This window comes from Coccinella septempunctata, chromosome 5, assembly GCF_907165205.1.
Source record: "Coccinella septempunctata chromosome 5, icCocSept1.1, whole genome shotgun sequence".
NCBI classification, from domain to species: Eukaryota; Metazoa; Arthropoda; class Insecta; order Coleoptera; family Coccinellidae; genus Coccinella; species Coccinella septempunctata.
In genome coordinates this window covers 35,262,105-35,282,056 of record NC_058193.1, presented here as the reverse complement: position 1 = coordinate 35,282,056, position 19,952 = coordinate 35,262,105, and the positions used below count along the sequence as shown (strand labels likewise).

The window sequence follows — 19,952 nt, the reverse complement described above, 5'->3', positions numbered from 1 at the left end:
AGTTCAAATTCGAGCCGAGTTCAAAACTCATAAATTGAGTTCGATAACTTCAAAATTGCGATTTGTAGCGTGTCCACATAATGGATAACACGCAGATAGAATATTACGTCTATGTTAAACGCAAGAGCAGATATCTCACTAAATTCCTGTTATTCTTACAAGTTTAAAAATGATATAACGCAAAAATGGGTGGCGCATTTTCTGGAATTTGATAACAATTTAAATAATGAGATAATGACATCTATGAGATAATATGACAGGAATAGAGTGCTGAAATATAAGACAGATCGAGGGCATTTTGTGTTATTTTGTTTGTTCAAAATTTCCTCTTCAAAAATGACCGGTAGGTATCTCCAAACTAACTGATAAATGCTAAACACCACCCATATTCTAGACCTCGGAATGACAAGAAGCAACTACATCTTGAAGCGTTTGCTGCTTCTCCAAACCATGGAAGCACCGACAATATCAGACGCTAAGAAAAATTTCGGAGAAGATTTAGCTCAGAAAATTTTCTGCAATTGCGATCCCAATTTTCTAGAAGATTTTGGACTGGAACCGCCCCTGAAAGGGCCCATGGGCGGGGACTTGTGGACTTCCCCTAGTGACTTATTGATAGGAAAAGTTTGCCTCAAACCACCCTTGACTTCGAAGCATATCAGGGCTTTGACACACCAAGGAATTATGGGTAAGGAAATTTATGAAACAACATCATGGAAGAAATTTCAAATAAACATTTATTTTTTGAATCATTTCTTCAATATAAAAATCAGTAGATGAATTTTCCTTCTAGATATCGGGTTGAAAATAGAGAAACTCTTTTGGAACCAGGTGGAAATAGAGAAAAGCAAAGAAATGGAGGAACAAGATAGAACACTGAGATTGCTTTGCGAAACTTCCAAAAAGGAAGCCATTGCCGAAGTGCAAGCTAGGATGTTGGAAGTGTTCAGAAGACAGAGACTAGAGCTAATAAACGAAATGGAGGGTCTCTGTAAAGAAGAGATAAAAGGAATGGAGATGAGGCATTACTTACACCTCCAGGATGAACTGAAAGAACAGGCCAGGGAACTCGAGCAGCATTATCTGGCTAAAATGGAGGAAGAAATCTCGAAAACTAGCGAAGTAATGATTGTGAAATCTTCTGCCAACTTGGAGGAATTGGAGGCGGCCATGAAAAAAGCTTTCCAAGCGCAACTTCAGTAAGATACAATTTTTAGAGATATAAAAGTGAATAGTGATGAAATACATACATCAAGAACATACAGATACACTTTTAACCAAAAAGCTCCAAACCGATAGAAATAAAACATTAACTTCATGTTTTTTAGTTTAAATTTGATTGAATTACAGAAAAGCGGACATCCACGCCCGTTTCGAAATACAGAAGGAGCAAACAAAGTGCAGGGAGAAACTGAAGGCCCTTCAACACGATCTGGAATGTAAAAATTTGGCGAACATGATGTATCTGATATGCATGGAAAGAAAGAAATGCAGCTTCGAGAAGGTAACCACTGAGAAGCAGTTTACGCAAGAAATCCACGAACTGAGCGGAATCATTCGCGATAAAGATGAGGAGATAGCTAGGATCAAAGCCGAGAGAGACAAGCACAAGAAAGAGGTGGAATTGAGGGAGGAGGCACTACTGGAAATTATCAAAGAGTTCCAGAAGTTCATCAACTTTGCTCTAAAATCCGTTCCAAAGCAAGCCGAGTACCTTTTATCCGCCGAGAAACTTATGGTGTTTGAACTCACGGATGCTTTATCGAAGGTATACTTTTACTCTGTCATATAGGGTAAACACATAAACATCCGGTGGATCTCCTGAAAGAGGCGAGGCATATTAGGCACTAACGCCTTTCAATTGCAGGTTGAAGTACCCAAAGACAGAGACGATGACCACGATCGTAACTACTTGTGGGACAAAACACCAGCCATATCGGATTCCACTGGTTCATCTTTGAAAGTCAAAGACGGTCACGACTGCCTAAAACAGCCGGAAATAAGCGAAAGCGAATTATCGATGGGCCAGTTCCTCCCTGGTTTCTACTACAACGATCAACTTTTCGTCAGGGAAGATTTCAGGAACATGATTTCGCAAGGGATAACGATCAAGGAGAATAACATGTTGTGGACCAAACATGTACAGAACGTTATGGATCATTTGGAGCAGCCTTGTCAGTCGTGTATGTTTAACGAGAAGAAAGATAACAATGGAAAGTGAGTGAAGAAGTCTCTTATCTTGCTATAAGAAAAAATTTTTTTTATCGATGCTAGATTGATACTAGTGAAATACGTTTCCAAAAAGAACCTTCATCTCTATTTCATAACAGGTATATAGAAAAAAGGAAATCCATTGTTTCCTACCAGTCAAGCGTCCACTTCTCGATGAAGGAAAAAGATAAACCTTCGATGATGTCAATGGAAAAAGACAAGAAACTCAGGAGGGCGTCCCTTAAACCAGTCGAACCGGAAGACATAATTCAAACCATAGATTTTAGTCACATCGGCTCGGAAGAAAATAGGAAAACTCTAATAAGCGCCAAGAATTCCGTGGAAGTTCTCAAAGAAAGCATCATCAGAAGAAAATCGTCCTTGAAAAGTGAAGATATCGAAAAAGTAAAACTGCGAGAGGAAGAAATGTACACAGTGGGTGAGGAAATTCCTCCATTGCATTGTCCCAAGTACCAGTTCATTATTCTAAATTCAACCCTATGTATGAAATTATTCACTCTCATCATTCAACCCAATATTTCCCAGATAATCTGTCTGAAGAAAAAGAAATTCCACCAATTGACACCGAATCAAGATTATATATTGAAACAAGAGATTCCGTTATCAAAACCAAAGTGCATCAAGTTATTGGATCTATAAGTGACGTAAGACCATTGAAAGAGGAGCATGAACCGCAGAGAAATACCTCTAAGTGAGTATATATCCAAATGATTGACCAATAGTATATAGCATCCACCAGTGCTTATGCATACAGCAGATTTTTTTTTCTACAACTTGGCGAGTTTCACATTCACATCATACTCGTAAATCTGCGATTCTTTTCATTCCAGACTTACGATGACTACAGATTCGGTGGAAGTGCTGAAGAAAAGAGATTCGGTCTTGCCATCTAAACAGTTACGTCAGGACATAAAATGTGCCTTATCAGACTGCAACATCTTGAATTATAAGACTAGTTCAGAAGAAGCGATAACAAAGATTACAGAAGGTCGACATCCTAAGGAAGATGATGTGGAAATTGAACATATAATTGAACCTCCCAGAAGAATATCGATTGCTTTCACTGGCAGATCTATCATTTACGAGAGAGAGGAGGACGACGATTTAGAATCCAAGGAAGAGGTGCAAAAATTCAAGAAGCTTCCTGTCAAATCCAAGAAAACGAAGACTAAATCGTATAGGTCAAAGAAAATCAGCAGTAATAAGGGTAGGTTATAATCCGAAATAATACTATGTCCGCACTCTGGGTTCCATCCATAAGATAATTGTGGTCTTTCATCAAAGTTGAAGACTCCACTTAATAGTAATTGTGAGACAAGTATTGAAGGTCATGAACTCATGAAGTAAATAGTATAAAATGTTCAGCTACCCCAAAAACTGATTGATTATGGGCAATATTGAAATATTTTTCAGATAAACCTAAATCTACAATACACACCAAGGTGCAGAGGGAACAAGAGGAAAAGCATGGAATAATCAAGACTCCCAAGGTGATTATGGGTGATTCAAACATGCAATTTTTTAATGAGAGTGACAGACAATTCACATCGAACCGCATTAAATCATTTGTAAATATCTTGAAAGATCATCCGAATCTTATTAGGTTATTCACGTCTGTTACAAGATAATTTTTTTAATAAATATTTGAATTATCGGTTTTTATTTTATTATACATATGCATTACATTTATTTTCAATTTGCATAAGAACTTGTTTCTTTTGGTACATAGCTTAAGGCTTCTTGGTACTTCTTAATTCTACTTTCTACATATTCTTCGGCTGAAAAAGCTTCAGCTGTTTTACATTGCTGTATAAGAGTTTCTTGGAATTCTTTCTCCCTTTTTAGTTCTCTTTTTTGACGAATCTACAAAATAATATTTAGTATCTTCGTAAATTTGCCATTTGAAATATATACTCATATTTCATTCAAAATTGAAATTATTCCACCTCTGTCATCCTTACCTTTGCTCTCACAAATTTGAGTTTTTTTCTCAACTTCTTCAATTTATGGTTTTTCATCTTTTGACGTCTTATCACAATTAACCTGGCTGCTTCTATTGAATTGTCATTTTTCTCCGATGGAGGTTCAATAACTAACTTATTTTCTGAAGGATCTTCAACTAGGGGTAGAATAAAATTTCTTGGTATTTCTATTTTATGTCCATAATTGAAAGGCGTCCTTATATCTTCGTTTCTCTGATATATCCAATTATTTTCGATTTTTGATAATTGTGGTGTGAATTTAATTATAGGAGGGATTGCAGATACTGATCCAGATTCACATGTTAGTAGACGAAAAAAATTGAATGAGGGGCCTACAAAATCATTTATATTTATATATAAGCATTGGGTTTTTGTCATAATTTTACCTATTTTCTTTTGAAACGAAGTCTTTAAGACCCTAGTAAAGAAATTTGCCATTTTGCAATAATGAAGGCCGATTCATTTAATTAAAAAAAGGATATTTTTGTAAAACACTTTTTAGGCTCTGTTTTTAGGTTAATCAATTGACAGATAAAACAAAAAATTTCATTAACAGTTTCTGTATTTTAAACTCGAATATCCAAATGAATATTTATTGTGGGTAAACCTGATCCTGATAGGTATTATATATAATTTTTTTCTTTTATAATTATATACCATACATCTGCTCTTATGGGTTTATTCAAAGAGGTAAAGAAAGAAGATGAATTCAAGTTTATAGCTTAACCTATAAAAGAAAAGTACAAATTTAAAAAGTAACGAAACTTTACGATTCGAAAATTCGTTGATAAAAAAATGTCTATGAATAAGTATATGCATCCAAGGAATATTTATAAGAATCCTCCAAATTTCAAGCAATTGGCCATTGATTATCCAGAATTCAGGCAACATGTGAGGCAAGAACTCACTGGTAAAGTTATACTTGATTTTAAAGATACAAATGCTTTGAGAGCTTTGTCCCGTACTTTACTGAAGAAAGATTTCGACTTAGAAGTCGATATACCAGTTAACAAGCTCATACCGACAATTCCTCTCAGATTGAATTACTTATTATGGTTGGAAGATCTGTTGAATATTCAACAACAGGGTACTGATGAAATATACGGAATAGATATTGGGACAGGTGCATCGTGCGTTTATCCCCTCATCGCTGCAAAAAAATTCAAATGGAAAATGATAGGCACGGAAATTGACAAAGAAAGTATTATTTATGCAAAAAGAAATGTTGACCAAAATATGCTCAACGAACTCATACAAATTCATGAAACCACAGGAGATACTCTGCTCGTAGATTTGATTACTTCACAAAATAGGAATTTTGATTTCTGCATGTGTAATCCTCCATTCTTCTCATCAACAGAAGAACTTCATCCCTTCTTCAAATCAAGAAAAACTACAAGGCCTCATCCTAAAAATGCTTTCTGTGCCTCCACTAATGAAGTTGTAGTAAATGGAGGGGAAGTTGAATTTATATCGAAGCTAATAAAGGAGAGCGAACAACTAAGATTCAAAATTAAGATTTTCAGCACAATGGTAGGTCACAAATCTAGCCTGGTTCCATTGAAGGCACTTCTACGGGAAATTGAAGTTGGTAGCTTCAAGCAAACAGAATTCTGTCAAGGACACACTACAAGATGGGGCCTAGCTTGGACATACTGTGATATTGATCTAAGGACAATTCCACCCACCCTGAGTAATGTTAAAATGAAATCTAAACCACCATTAAGTTACATCATACCCAAATCATCAAGTGGTAATGAAACTTTAGAGCATGTAGATGAAAAACTCAGAAGTTTTTTTAAAGAACTTGAATTTCTTAGTAATGAATATAAAAAAACCAAAGGATTCATTATGTATGATATCATAGCTTATTCAAATACCTGGTCTAATCAAAGAAGGAAAAGGAGACAAAAAATGAAATGTTCCACAACAGAATCAGATATTCTGGCTGAACAGAACTCGATTGACGATAAATTCAATAGTTCTGATGAAACTGTTAAAACAAGCAATTCAGAAGAAACTAATTCCGAAGTAGAATGTGCCTTTGATAAATTTGCAGGTCTGGATATTGCTTCTACAACTCCGAAAAGAGAGCTTGAAGACGATGATGAATATTACAACACCAAGAAGTTTAAAGGAAGCGACACTGTAAACAATAATAAAATCCTGGTTAAGTTCTTTTTATGTCTGAAAAAGCTTAATGACTCAATTATACTAGAATTATTTACCACAGATAGTACAAATAGAGAATCTATCCATCAAATTTTACAATACTTCAAAAATAATCTTAAGTGAAATAATTCAGTATAAAAGAGTTTCATGGCATCTTCGATAGGAGATTAAAATGTTTCAGTTGATGAGGCAACGAACAGATATGGCGGATTAATTGCTCTGAATAGTAAATTAATTTGGGAATAATTTCTGAACAGAAAATAATTTCAGAATAAACTTTTATTTTTGAGCGAGATACAAGAAATAGGTATTTTTGCTACATATGACAATAAATGTATTGAAAAATATTGAATCTATTCAATTCCTCTTAGTAAAAAGACTTATTTCCAATTCAATATAACATTCATTTCATGTCTAGAAATGTGATGATTCCCTCCAGAAGATTATTTCTATTGTTTCTTTCAACCTAAAATTTTTGTTCAATCAAACACATGATTGATTTTATTAAGAATGCAACTCCAAATGAACCCATCGTACCTACATTAACTATTTTCATTGCCTTTTCCTTGAAATCTTTAATGAACCGATCATTACCCTTCAATGGAACAGTGGCAACTATTGTTATGTCAGAGTTTTGTACTAAATTTGTGATGCAGTTTTTGAAATGCTCACTAAAAAGTTCCATTTTCCCTATTTCATCAATAATCATGATTTTTCCAGGCTAGAATTTTCTTCTTATAAATAAGAAAAATATTTGTCCTTTACTTACATTATATAGCAACGGAAGCACAAGTTTCTCAAATTGTGCAATATCTACAAAATAAGTACCCACTTTATAAGACGACTGAATACCTCTGCAAATAAGAATTTAAATTTTGAACTCTTGGGATGAGAAAGTTATAACTTTACTGATGATTGTCAGTGTCTTAGAACTATCTATGAGAATATTACATGAAATGACCTTTTCCTAGCGAAAACTGCTCTTTCATCTTTTAGTGTGACAATATCAAATCCTACTCGATAACCCTGTGGATCTCTGATTTCTTCAGTGAAAAATCCTTCAACTCCGACATCGTTTTGTTTCAAATATTCCACAAGTTTTTTTATTAATGTCGTTTTACCACTTCCTGTACAGGAATTAAAAGAGATTTACACATACATTCGAACATCTTTTGGTGAAAATTACCTGGTAATCCTGTTAAACAAATCAACATATCTAATTTAAAACTGGGGAAATATAAAATTTGAATTTGAGGTTATCGAATTTGACTTTTTCTAAATATCCAACCGCTGATGTTGAGAAAATCGGACGGGTCAAATCAGAGACAACCTGTCTCTGGGTCAAATATTTATTTTGCTCCATTTCGGCACAACCGTTCGGTCTTGAGGAAGTTTTAATTGAACTCAACTTTTTGGGAATTTTTCGGTCAACTTGCGAGTAATTATCTCCGGATAATTATCGTAGATCTAAACGTGATACATATTCTGAATGAGCAACTCTCCTAGTGATAAATCTGAGAATTTCAACCATTTCGGCACAACCGTTCGGTCTTGAGGAAGTTTTAACTGAACCCAACTTTTTGGGAATTTTTCGAAGGTCAACTTGCGTGTAATTTATCTTGCGGGAGAATCTTTGGACAGTTACAAAAACCAAATCAAGATTTATTGTTAAATTATTCGATAAAATCAATAGACATTACAAGATTTGAAAATTGTACAATATGAAGAAAATGATTATGTATTTTACCTAAAAATAAATATATCAATATATAAATGTTGATCAAAGTTGCTCAAAAATACTTTGTCAAAAAATATTTCTGCTAGTTTATATACAAGAGCGTCGCGATTATCGTGCTTGATGACTAATTTTCAACAAATCAGCTTCTAAGGGGAAGTTGGCGGTTGTTGGGGTAGTTGCCCATCCTACTGAGGAATAACTATTCTTGATAACTAGTCTTTTCCTCACGACCGTAGAGAAAAATGTTTCCTGACAGTCATTAATCAATTAAAAAAACTCTCCATTTTCAGTGTTATCCCAAGTAGGCTATGATTGTTTTTATAACAATTTTTTCTTTGGACTCTTGACTTTCACATTTTCCAAACTACTCCTTACATTGGACAACAAATCTTGTATTATGTTGGATTGGTTATCAGTACTCTTTCGTTTATTCTTCTTCTTGGCAGCTTTTTCTTCCATTACTATGGCACTTACATCAGGTTTGAACTCCGGAGATGCCTCTTTTATCACCGTACTACTTAAAATTGACGGCTTTCTCTTCTTTGTTGGGGGCATAAATGAATCATCAAATTCTTGCTTGACTATTTCAGGTGTCATGAATGTAATATCAGAATCTCTACGTCTTTTTTTATTTTTTTTCTCATTAAAGCTAGGCTCCGGATTTTCTGACTCTGACACCATCTCTTTCTTAATTTCAACAGAAAAATTGTCTTTCTTTTTTTTTCGCTTTTTTTCAGGAGATGATTGAGTATACTCAGAATTTTCTTGAAATTCCTGCTTTATATGACTGAAATTTCCTATTTCTTCTGGCTTATTTTTTTGTTTATTTTTTTTTCGAAAACTAGATTCATTTAGGTCTGCGTCTGAAAGCAATTCTACCTTTATTTTTGGGGTAACATTTTTTTCATCTTCATTCATTGAGCGATCAAGAGGGAAATGTTCTTGGTCATCTGGCATTCTAGTAAATCCATCTGTATATTCGGTTTCTAGAGTGCTCGAGTCTTTATGCTTCTTTTTCTTTTTTTTCTCTTTAGTTGAATGAATTTCCACTTCTTTATCATCAGATTGAATTAGCTTTGATTCATTTAATTCCAACAGATGATCATTATGGATTATTATTTCATTCTTTATGTCTTGAACTTCAATATTATTTTCTATTTTGACTTGGTTCTTTTGCTTCTTAGGTTTTTTTTTCTGTTCAACAACATCCGAACCTAATGTGTCACAAGTCTGAGATGAATCGAACATCAAAGTATTTTCTGTTTTCTTCAGTTTTTTGCTCTTCAGTTTTTCCTCTAACATCTGTGAAATTAATAAACTTTTATCATCGAACTCATCCTGATCTATTACTTTTTTCTTCTGTTTTGGTACTTTTTTTGTTTTTTCAAATCTTTGGAGTGCTTGTTGCAGTTTTTGTTGAATTTCTTCTTGTAACTGTATTTTTGCTTCATATTTTGAGCCAAATATTGGATGTCTAGCAGTCAAATCTTTTGGAAGAGGTATATGCTTCCTTTCTTCGGTAATATCATCATCCTTGCTTTTGTCCTCTACATATTTTTCTAATTGCAGAATTGATACAGGGTTAATTTTTTTCAGGAAAACTGAATTTATGAACAATTTAGGTTCTGCTACATGAAGTGGTTTCATATGATAAGTTTCTGAAGTTGTTTTCACCTTCGATTTCTTACATGTAGAAAATTTGGAGTTTATTAAATCTGTTGGATTTATCCATTTTGGTACTTTTAATAAAAATACTTCATCATCACTTTCTACTTGAGTTTCAATAGTTTTGTTTTGCTTTTGTAATCTTTTATATTTTGTGTTAGCAGAAATAATTTCAGAGATGTTTTTGGCCTGAAACAGAAAACAGCTTAGAAAATTTTAAGCTACATGATTTTCATTTTCATTGATAAACTTCCATGTGTTCAGCTTTCACGTCAGCACATTCAGATATGTGAATGTGAAATACCAAATCATTATCTGCTTTACCTGATTAGAGTGTTGTTTCGGGTGTTCATCTGTATCACTTCCATTATCTTCATATCCACTAGAGGATACATCATTTTTGCTATGGAAACTTTTAACCATTTTGAGCCTGCGTTATCTGAAATAAACAGGAGATACTGACAATAATTTTCTTTGGAATGCTCAACAACAATTTTATTTCCAAAATTACAGAGGAAGCATATATCCATAATGAATCAAGATCAGTTTGTGTATAATGAAGCATGCAAAGTATTGTTCACTAACACCAATTAAACCAGAAAGAAGGAACATCCAAGAATTTGAACATTGCAGTACTTACCATGAACAAGCTAAATGAAGAGGAAATTCGAAATTGAAACACGAACAGGCCAAATACTCACACAAAACACATACGTACGTAATTACTTAATGAATTTATTGATGATTTACTTTATGAATACCCATTCACAAAAAATTGAGGTTATATTTCAATCACAGAATCTGATAAAAACATAACCAACAATTTTGACAATCAAGAAGACATAAACTTAACGTCAAATTCACAATTTCTATGACTAATTCATCTGATTTCAGTTCCTCTTTGGTAAAATTCGATGACTATTTGTGGTTCAGGTGTTTTTAAGGTTGTGTTTCAGCTGTCTTAAATCGGTAAGTAAACATTGAATGCGTTGTTCATATATTATGATTATGTAAATAATAGAAGGGTTACAAGCAGATTAACTTATTCTTTACTATTTTATGATATTCTTTTCATCAAAAATAATTAATGCTTGTTGGGGAGGAAAATAACTTGGAAGTATTCTATCCGAAAGCGTGGCTCTCCTACAAATTTGTGGTAAATTTTGCATAGGTGATATTTTTTGATGATGTCAAGGTTCGAGAGTAAACATTTTGAATTACTCAAAAGTACACGAGACTACTGAATAATTTGATCACTGGATATTTATTACTGATTCAGCTGTTATGATTCAGGTATATGGTTTATTAGTGTTTGTTTTCATGTTGCCGATAAATTTTGAATTATTAGTCTATCTATGATGATAACAGAGAGAATATTGAAATTAACATTTTTTCTTGATTATTATCAACGCATCTTTTGGAAACTATTTTTTGAATGAGGGATATTACTGATGTGTTACATGATTAAACTGTATCTGAATTATATTCCGAAAGTAAGAAGACATGTTCCACCCTGTACAGAAACTGTGGAAGTCAAGTCATATAAAAATAGACCAATGAACGTGACTTTATTCACGATATCCTCGGATCGCATTCTAGGAAATTACAAACAAATATTCTATTCATTTTCTCTATATAATAATTAAGAGTTTCCAAAAAAAAATTGCAAAACTATTTAAAAAATGAAAATGTAAACGTACAAATTGATGAACAGGCATCGGAAATGATTAATCAATTTTTCCGAAAGTATTACCCGTTAACTTTGGAAATCACGCTCGCTGGTATCTAAAATACAAACAAATCCGTGTGATTTCAGTGAACCCTGCAAGCAGTAGACCAGCAGTCTTATGAAATTCGATTATTAATTTCGTAGATGGTGTTTCATCATGAATTTGTTTTTTTTTTGAGTGCATTTTCTTATAATCGCCGGTCAAAAACAGGATATGCCGATATGGCAGAGTGCAATGTACTTAGAAATCAAAACGCGAAAAAAAACATGCAACAAAGTGTTATTCCACCGAGTTGTTATAGGTACATATTCCACATTTGTTTTTGGTTGGTTGATCTCTCGTTCTTTAGGAAAAAATTCTGCATATTTTTTCAATGATCTTCAGCGATTGACATATCACATAAAATACTCATAACATATTTTATTCACCTAATATATTAGGTGATACGTCATGAGGAATGTTGGTAGTAGGTTATTAGTATAAAAACAGGCTACTCCACTAGTTGCACACAACTGGAGTGGAATCTTTTTCGGTTCAAAACGAATTTGCGTTGATGTTCTCTACAATCAAGCCCTTTCATCGTGTCACCCTCACGAATCCATTCATGCTACCCTTTGAATCTCTCGCGATCAAACGCTAATCTAAGAATGAAAAACTATGAAGGGGAACGCAACCCCTCTAAAATCGAGGCTGCAAAATCAACAGGATGTATGTCCCTGATTGACCTTGATATTTTCCCATGCAGCAATATTATTGTATCCTTCAGATTACTACCACCGCTCTTTGCTGGCGAAATCGTTTATTCTAGAATAGTTTAACGAAATAGATAAACCTGATAAACCACTATTGTATTGAGGCCCACCTATCAGTATATAGTATACTACTAAGCACAACAAATTATTCGTCTATAAGCTCTGCGCTTGTTAACAAGTGCTCAAAAGCTCAAACCTTTTATAGGTCTGTGTTAGGCGAGTTTGCTCAAATGCTGTCGAGGAATCTATCCATTCTTGCAATTTCCTTGATGAATTAACTTTGCCCAGACAGGAGTTATCGACCAGACTACTAGCTGTCTAGAGTCATGCTGCAAACTGGGGTATCACCGGCGTTTAAGAACAAATTAATTTCAACTGCCCATACTTCTATAATGAAAATTGAAAACCTGAATCAGCCCCCTCCTTTTTTTGCAGAGTCCAACGTTAATCTCCCAAAATTTGGTTATACAGAGGCCTTTCCAAGATGGCAGCAGAAGCCGTCGCCATCTCAAAACTGCGTCCGTTAGTCCTTTGCGGTCCCTCTGGTTCCGGCAAGAGCACTCTCCTCCAAAGGATCCTCAAGGAATACCCCGACAGGTTCAGTTTGAGTGTGAGTCACACCACGCGTAAACCCAGACCAGGGGAAGTAGACGGGGTGCACTACCATTTCACAGACTCCAGCAACATGGAAAAAGCCATTTCGGAAGGGAAATTCATAGAGTCCGCCAAATTTAGCGGTAACCTCTACGGCACCAGCAAAGAATCGGTCAGGAAGATCGCCGAGGAAGGAAAAATATGCATTTTGGACGTCGAAGTCAATGGTGTGCGACAAATCAAACAGACCGATCTCAACCCGTGGTATGTCTTCATCAAACCGCCATCTTTGGCTGTTTTAGAGGAGCGTCTTCGTGCCAGAAAAACAGAAACGGAGGACAGTCTGAGGAAACGACTAGACACGGCCCACATCGAGATGGAATACGGCATGCAACCAGGAAATTTCGATAAAATAATCGTGAATGATGTCTTAGAAGTGGCGTACGAAGAACTGAAGCAGTTTATATCCGAGAATGTGTTGATAAGTGGACATTGACATTGTTTTGACTTTTGAGGTTATCTATGTATGTTATTTGACAGATCATAGAAGATTGTTGTACTTATATACTGCCTTGTATTGTTTCATTCCATGTTATTTTATCAGAAGAAGTATTTAGAAGCAGATTACGGGTATGTAGACATCGCTCGCTACATGAGTATCGGTTAGCAATAAAAAGCTAGAACGACTGGATTTTTCGTTTGATTTAACCCCTTTTTCGACTAATAATCGGTAGTAAATTTTTCTTCGCTGTACCAATTCAAAACTGTACAACTCATTTAATAGACCCGTTATTCTCATAATTCGTTGGATGATGGCTGAACACATTTCCGCGAAGCTGAGCCAAGCTCTAATTCTGTCTCTAACACGGAGACCCTTTTTATTTATAAGTTTACGGAAAATCCGTTGACCTCCGTTTTAATTTTGGACCTGTCTTGTAGAAATGAGCGTTGACTGTTTGCCAGATCACGTCTAGTTTCGAGGAAAATCACTTGAGATAAGATCTATTCTGGTGAGATTTCAGAAATTAACCGTGTACACTCACATTTTTATTGAATTATATAAAAGTCTGCAAGAAACTGAGATATCGAAATTATGCTTTTGGCATAGCCATGAATTATCCTGTGTTGGAGCATCATCATCTGTACGATCAATCCCAAACTTTAAATATGGAAAAGCCTACTTATCTTCACCAAATACTGTCTCGTGACTCATAGACTGGTCTGGACAACAAGGTATGATCTAAGATCATTACTGGTTGACCAAAATACTTTCGCACAAGTCTTCGTATCGCTTCTTTATATCAGATACGTAATGTTTAATTCCATTGTATCGTTTTTTTTCAAAGTGATAAACAAATTTTTTCTTGATTTCTCACCTAAGAAATCATTTCGAAAGATCTATTTAAATTTTCTAGAACACGCCGATGACGTTGATTCGGCAGGAAATGAACTGGCAGGTGATCAGAAGCCAGTTGAATGAACCGCTCTGCCGGCCCTGGTTACGAAATCCGTCTAGTTCCGGTCACTAGAGCGTGTAGGAGGAAATGTTAAAAATATTGAAGAATCGTAGCAAAACGCGATTCTTTCGAATTCACGAGAAACGTAAGGATAGACGACCTAATTTCGATTTTCCACGACTGCAAAAATCCTTGAACCCAGCACATATTCGTAAGAAAATTGGAAACAGGATGGACAATATCGTAACCATGAAAATAATAAAACGTTTAATTCCTAAAAAGAAAAAGGTGCCCCAGTGCTACAATTACGGTCCTGGAAGACAAAGAGGTCGGACACTGTATCGGCTATCTCTGTCGGCTCGACGTACATATTGCTGTGCTCTCTCCATAATGGGTGTACTATAGTATTAACCACCATGGGCGTAGTCAGGGTTGAATTTCAGGGGGGGGCTTGAAAAGAAATTTTTCTGAATGTGACATAAAAATTGAGACTCTTTGAAACTGATATTATGTACCTATATTATTTCGGGGAGGGTTTGAACCCCCAAAACCCCCCCCTGGCTACGCCCGTGTTAACCACCCTCAGTGCTATAGTAAAAGATGCCATAAGACAGAAATAAACGGGAATGTATATGTAAGATTGATATTCTGGTTTAGTGTTTCTCCTATACTATTTTGTGGATATCTCAGGGCAGGATTCAGACTTGATGAGGCCCCAAGCTATTTGAGATAAGGAGTGGACCCTTCTAAAGAGCAGATGTCAGTCCCAATAATATTATTTCTGAGCTATAGCTTGCGAAGCTGATGATTTGTGTATCCTATACTGGGTATCTCTAGAGTTCGATGGAAACTGTCAAGGATTTAAGAATTCGCAATAATTACTAGTGTAGTCTGCTGAAAAAGTTCAAGTTGGTGGGGAATAGAGATTGATGTCATCTATGCGTTTACGTATTTTCATTCTGGGAATCCTACGGTGGCGCAAGCACGGTTTTCAGGCACAGAACGAATTTTTTCGTTATTTGAAAATAGCTCATGCGCGACAACCTTTAGATACAAAGGGAGAGTGTATGTTATTGACTGACATCCTCCTTTCTGTGCAACCTGCGTCGTTGGAATGACGACAAAACCGCCGAAAATAAACAGGAAGTTATCACCGACGCGAAACAAAATTCAATTAGGACATGCCAATTCCGATCCGTTGAATAGAAATAAAATAATTGAAAATTCGTAAACAACACGTTGGAAAAAGCGGCTTCTACTGATGTAACCTTGGCCCCTTATGTAACGAATTGTTGACTTCTGACCTTGAACGTAACATTGAAATTTGGCAACGGGCGTCCAGACAGAGGGAGCGTTCTTTCCACGGCGTAGACGTCGCGAAAACACGTCTGGTCCGCTGCTTCTGGCGAAATGCTTCACGTTTTTTGCGCGTCGGTTTGGTGGGCCTCTGCGATCTGCATTTTATTATTCGCGAAATGATCGAATCTCCTATATTTTCATGTTTTGATGCGTAGTTTTCGGCTTGGGGAGATGTTTGTCGAACGGTCCGAATATAAGCTCAGCGATTCGTTGTAATTTTGTTTTGGATTGAGATTGGGAACCTATGTTCTTTGGGTTTAATGGTCAATAGAGTCTCTAGACTAAGAAGTAAGGAGCGTTCGAAAAAAATGCTCCTTAAGTTAAGGTTTTTGTAAGGTGTTTTGTAAGGATCAACAAGAGTGTTTTATCCTTTTGTCCAAATGCTTCAGAATTGTTCAGAATTCGTATCTCAGCAATGTTACTTCGAAACCAAATTGCAACGTTACATTTCCGTCGAATTTTTGCCACAAAGAGAATCTGGTTGAATCAAGATTCTCAGATGCACTTCACAAAATTCAACGAGAAACCTGTAACCAACTTCTTTCTTCTTCTATACCACATACAGGGTGACAATTTGAAAACTAGGCAGGCCAATTATGTCTTGACAAGGATGTTCTCAAAGAAAAAGCTGAAACAGGTCAATTTTTAAAGGGAGGGGGACATATTTTGAGCAAAATTGTAAACCGAAATCTCCTCAAACCTAGGCATAGGGGCTATCACCCCTAAATTTTTCATAGGGAATAAAGGGTGAGCTAAACCTCAATTGGAAGACAATATGTCCCTCTACACAATACTATTGACTTCCAATTGAGGTATAGCTCACCTTTTATTCGTTATTAAGAATTTAGGGGTGATAACCCCTACACCTAAGATTGAGAAGATTTCAGCTTACAATTCTGCTAGAAACATGTCCCCCCTGCGAATAAAAATTGACCTGTTCAGGCATTTTTTTTGAAAACATCCTTGTAGAGACATAATTGGCCTGGTAATTTTTCAAAGTGTCAGCCCCTGTAACTGCTTCAAGGACTCAATAAAAATTTTCAAACCATAGTATTCATGTAGAGGACCAAGTGATCTTTCAATTGAGGTATAGCGTATAGCTCACCCCCTATTCCCTATTGAGAATATAGGGGTGATAGCTCCTACGCCTAGGGTTGAGGAGATTTCGGCTCACAATTCTGCTCAAAATATATGTCCCCATCCGAATAAAAATTGACCTGTTTCGGAATTTTCTCTGAAAACATCCAATTCGCAACATAATTGGCCTGGCAAATTTTAAAATTGTCACCCTGTACGTTCATTTTGGGTCGCGTTCTCAAATGGCATTTATATAAATATTTGGACACCCTGTATATGAGAGTATCGTGAACGAATAGGAGCAGAATATTTGTATAGCTAGTCATGCCACCGAACGTAAACTCCCAAATTTTTTAAAACAAAAATGAATAATGAACAATCAGTAGTACCGTAATCAGGAATGTAAATGAGGATACGGAAAATTAAGTATACAATTAAATATTAGTGTTACTGTCAAACGAATGCGTTCAGCGTATTGTTTCGGAAACATCAAGAATTTCAGAGTTTTCGAACACTTCATGAAGCTTTATATTTTCGCGAGTTGTTTTATTTTTAGTCGGATATTACAAATTCAAATGATGCTATTATTCAGTTATGTAATTCTGCTGGAAATTCTTGATTATTGCATTATCAATTATCCAATGGAATGCGCTTATAGAATGCAATTACTGTTGATATTCTCCGGATGGTATCAGTTGAAATTGAATGATTTTTCTGAAACATTCCAGAAATGATCCATGTGTTTCGTTCAAATTATTAATTTCAAATTATTTCTACTCTTATTTCAGTATTTCAGATATTACTCAGATAATGGTGAAAAATCTAAAGCCCATAAAAAACGTAGAGCTATATATTACCTTGGGATTCAATTATTCTTCAAGTCACGATTTTTTCTGGATACCTACATTTACTGTCCATGCTATATAGGCTCAGACACTGGAGATATCCAGAAAAGGTCTGAGCAGATATTTCGTTTATTTCGAAATAAGTACGATTCTGTTTTGTCTTTAATGATCGGAGCGTCAAATTATGTTTTAAGTTCGCTGAGTACCTAATACACCAATTATTGTCGATCTGGATCAATATATTGAAGCATGAAGCATTTATGATTCAACAATCATATTGTGCGGACTGAAATCTAATATTAGAAATGAATCATGAACAGAAGAAAATATTTATTCACGTTTATAGTACCTGAGTTACATTTCGATGATTTCATCTTGCACTCAAAACTAGAGGTCCTGAATAAGAATAGAGAACACAATAAATACGTATAATTAACGAGATATAAACAGAGTTGGTAAAAAGTAACGCAGAAAATTAAAATCTTCGGTAGGTATTCAAAATCGAGTTAAGGTTGCAGTTTAATGAAATCTTCCACCCTGAAATGACATAAAAAGTTGGGCAATCCCAAATATACCTGGATTCATCTCAACATCGATCAATTCCAAATCAATTTTCCATTGGTTTAGCGCTCAATTTTCGCTCAAGGTCCCGGATTTATAAAAAAGTGTTGAGGTCACTCTTAAAATAGTAACACGCACCCCGTATTTTTAGAAAAAAACCAATGTCAGACACATATATTACGTTTTTGAGAACAAACACATGTTTGAAATATTTGCGCTCATTTGCACGTTGATCTTTTCCTGAACCTCGAAGGAAAAACTTTTCTATTCGAAATTGGGTAGATCTGGTCAAGGTCCGCCTCATATTTGACGGAAATTGAAAGAAATAATTCAATAAGCAAGAGACAAAAGATTGCCATCAGGAACTTGAGAAAGTGGATGCAGCATTTTTCAATATTTCATGAAATGAGCAGGCCTTTCGTTCAATCTCTCCTTTTCTACTCATCAGCATCAAGTATACTGATTATACTGTGTGGTTATCTCACTTGTAAAGATACAACACTGATAGCTGCACCTTTGGAAGACATGAATTTTACAAGAAAAGTTTACCGACCGACACAACAATCTGCGAGGAAAACAAACATAATTTCCAATAATGAAAATGTCTTTCCGTAGCCTACAAGGTTACCTCACATGTTTATCCAATTTCACTTACTTCATCTAAAAATATCCGACTTTGAACCTGCTGGATACCTATCATATACGTGGTCGCATGAAAAACTCTTGCAAGTAAATAAAATTCCACCCAGCCCATGCTGAGTTTCGTTTATAATTCATCGCCCGATACGTTTCTATTTTGCCTCTCCATCGAGATCGCGACGATTGTGTTTATTTTTGAGAAGATACGCGGATGGAGGTCGATTCAAAGACGAGAAAACGGAGATTCGATTTGTAACTCTTTTTTTTTAATTTCCGGGTTACGGTTGTTTTTTGGGTTCACCTCGCAGTGAGGTATCCTCACACACAATACCAAACGAACGACAAATAAGCGAGTCTAGCAAATACTCTCGACCTAGGAGCGAGATCGGAAAACAAAAAAGCTCCAGAAATTCGAGATTTTGACGTCTGTCAAACGCAGTTTGGGAAAAATGACAAATTGAGGTTAACATCGATGACAGACAGGGGTGGGTATTATCTTCAACTTATCGACAGCGAAGAATGGTGTTTTTGGCGTCGGTATTCATTAAATTCATTTCATTATGGTCACATAGGACCGAAAAGGTGGTCCGTTAGTCATTAAACTAAAGTACTACATTTTACGATGAATTTTTCACCACTGCTAATGTTTCGCTATCATATAGAAGCTCTTTCAGGTGTGTTAAAGTAATATAACCATCACGATCTCACATTATATTTTTACCACATGTTCCCATTGTAAAAGTGGGCACGAATATACGGTTTTAAATAAAAAATCCGTCCTGTCCAGAATATTTTATAGAATGATGGCCATATATTGAGTGAATATCAAAACATCGTCTGCTGGAGTCTTTGAACCTCACATTTGCTCACGCACTCAAGTTAATTCTCATTCATTTTGAGTTATTTCCTTGGCAGAAACAACAAAGTGAACGCAAAGATGAAATTAGAGCATGAGTGTGCATGTGAATAAGGTTGGTTCATGGGAAAAACCGGGAGAGAAAATTGGCTACGTGGGGTTTTGTATATAGGGCGTCCAACATAAACTCTTTGTAGGTATCTTTCTGAAATATCAAAGGATATGATCGCATTTGATGACATAATTCATTGAGGAACTGCTCCACCAGGTTCAGTGAATAGATAGGTTAAATT

General features: G+C 35.5%; 6 protein-coding genes and 1 long non-coding RNA gene across 10 annotated transcripts; 3 read left to right on the top strand and 4 right to left on the bottom strand.

Moving 5' to 3' along the window:
- The first annotated feature begins 70 nt into the window (after positions 1-70).
- LOC123313861 lies at positions 71-3,886 on the top strand. Its single transcript, XM_044898938.1, has 9 exons — positions 71-343; positions 395-688; positions 794-1,199; positions 1,351-1,768; positions 1,868-2,217; positions 2,331-2,650; positions 2,758-2,923; positions 3,063-3,439; positions 3,646-3,886. Exons 1-9 carry the CDS (start codon positions 337-339, stop codon positions 3,858-3,860), a joined length of 2,553 nt encoding a protein of 850 aa, XP_044754873.1. The 5' UTR covers positions 71-336; the 3' UTR covers positions 3,861-3,886.
- On the bottom strand, positions 3,876-4,803 carry LOC123313865. The gene is made up of 3 exons (XM_044898944.1): positions 4,601-4,803; positions 4,194-4,546; positions 3,876-4,095 (listed from the first exon to the last, which is right to left on the bottom strand). Exons 1-3 carry the CDS (start codon positions 4,650-4,652, stop codon positions 3,925-3,927), a joined length of 576 nt encoding a protein of 191 aa, XP_044754879.1. The 5' UTR covers positions 4,653-4,803; the 3' UTR covers positions 3,876-3,924.
- Positions 4,804-4,864: 61 nt separating this feature from the next.
- LOC123313863 (U6 small nuclear RNA (adenine-(43)-N(6))-methyltransferase) lies at positions 4,865-6,733 on the top strand. Its single transcript, XM_044898940.1, has one exon. It carries the CDS (start codon positions 5,010-5,012, stop codon positions 6,507-6,509), a length of 1,500 nt encoding a protein of 499 aa, XP_044754875.1. The 5' UTR covers positions 4,865-5,009; the 3' UTR covers positions 6,510-6,733.
- Positions 6,734-6,774: 41 nt separating this feature from the next.
- LOC123313866 (cancer-related nucleoside-triphosphatase homolog) lies at positions 6,775-7,809 on the bottom strand. 2 transcript variants are annotated; one of them, XM_044898946.1, is made up of 5 exons: positions 7,573-7,807; positions 7,348-7,513; positions 7,156-7,240; positions 6,928-7,107; positions 6,775-6,852 (listed from the first exon to the last, which is right to left on the bottom strand). In XM_044898946.1, the coding sequence occupies exons 1-5, from the start codon at positions 7,598-7,600 to the stop codon at positions 6,790-6,792; spliced, it is 522 nt and encodes a 173-aa protein (XP_044754881.1). In that variant the 5' UTR covers positions 7,601-7,807; the 3' UTR covers positions 6,775-6,789. The 2 variants fall into 2 exon arrangements, with proteins under 2 accessions (XP_044754881.1, XP_044754882.1); XM_044898947.1 differs by having other exon boundaries at positions 6,794-6,852; positions 6,924-7,107; positions 7,573-7,809.
- Positions 7,810-8,037: 228 nt separating this feature from the next.
- On the bottom strand, positions 8,038-10,588 carry LOC123313862. Its single transcript, XM_044898939.1, has 3 exons — positions 10,430-10,588; positions 10,114-10,228; positions 8,038-9,978 (listed from the first exon to the last, which is right to left on the bottom strand). The coding sequence occupies exons 2-3, from the start codon at positions 10,210-10,212 to the stop codon at positions 8,443-8,445; spliced, it is 1,635 nt and encodes a 544-aa protein (XP_044754874.1). The 5' UTR covers positions 10,213-10,228; positions 10,430-10,588; the 3' UTR covers positions 8,038-8,442.
- On the top strand, positions 10,486-13,556 carry LOC123313864 (guanylate kinase). 3 transcript variants are annotated; one of them, XM_044898941.1, is made up of 3 exons: positions 10,486-10,503; positions 10,684-10,758; positions 12,707-13,556. In XM_044898941.1, the coding sequence occupies exon 3, from the start codon at positions 12,756-12,758 to the stop codon at positions 13,359-13,361; it is 606 nt and encodes a 201-aa protein (XP_044754876.1). In that variant the 5' UTR covers positions 10,486-10,503; positions 10,684-10,758; positions 12,707-12,755; the 3' UTR covers positions 13,362-13,556. The 3 variants fall into 3 exon arrangements, with proteins under 3 accessions (XP_044754876.1, XP_044754878.1, XP_044754877.1); XM_044898943.1 differs by lacking the exons at positions 10,486-10,503; positions 10,684-10,758 and adding an exon at positions 10,777-11,068; XM_044898942.1 differs by lacking the exons at positions 10,486-10,503; positions 10,684-10,758 and adding an exon at positions 10,777-11,082.
- A 4,357-nt stretch (positions 13,557-17,913) lies between these two features.
- LOC123313769 lies at positions 17,914-19,330 on the bottom strand. Its single transcript, XR_006537769.1, has 2 exons — positions 18,820-19,330; positions 17,914-18,140 (listed from the first exon to the last, which is right to left on the bottom strand). It is a non-coding gene; the product is annotated as an uncharacterized LOC123313769 (long non-coding RNA).
- Positions 19,331-19,952: the final 622 nt, after the last annotated feature.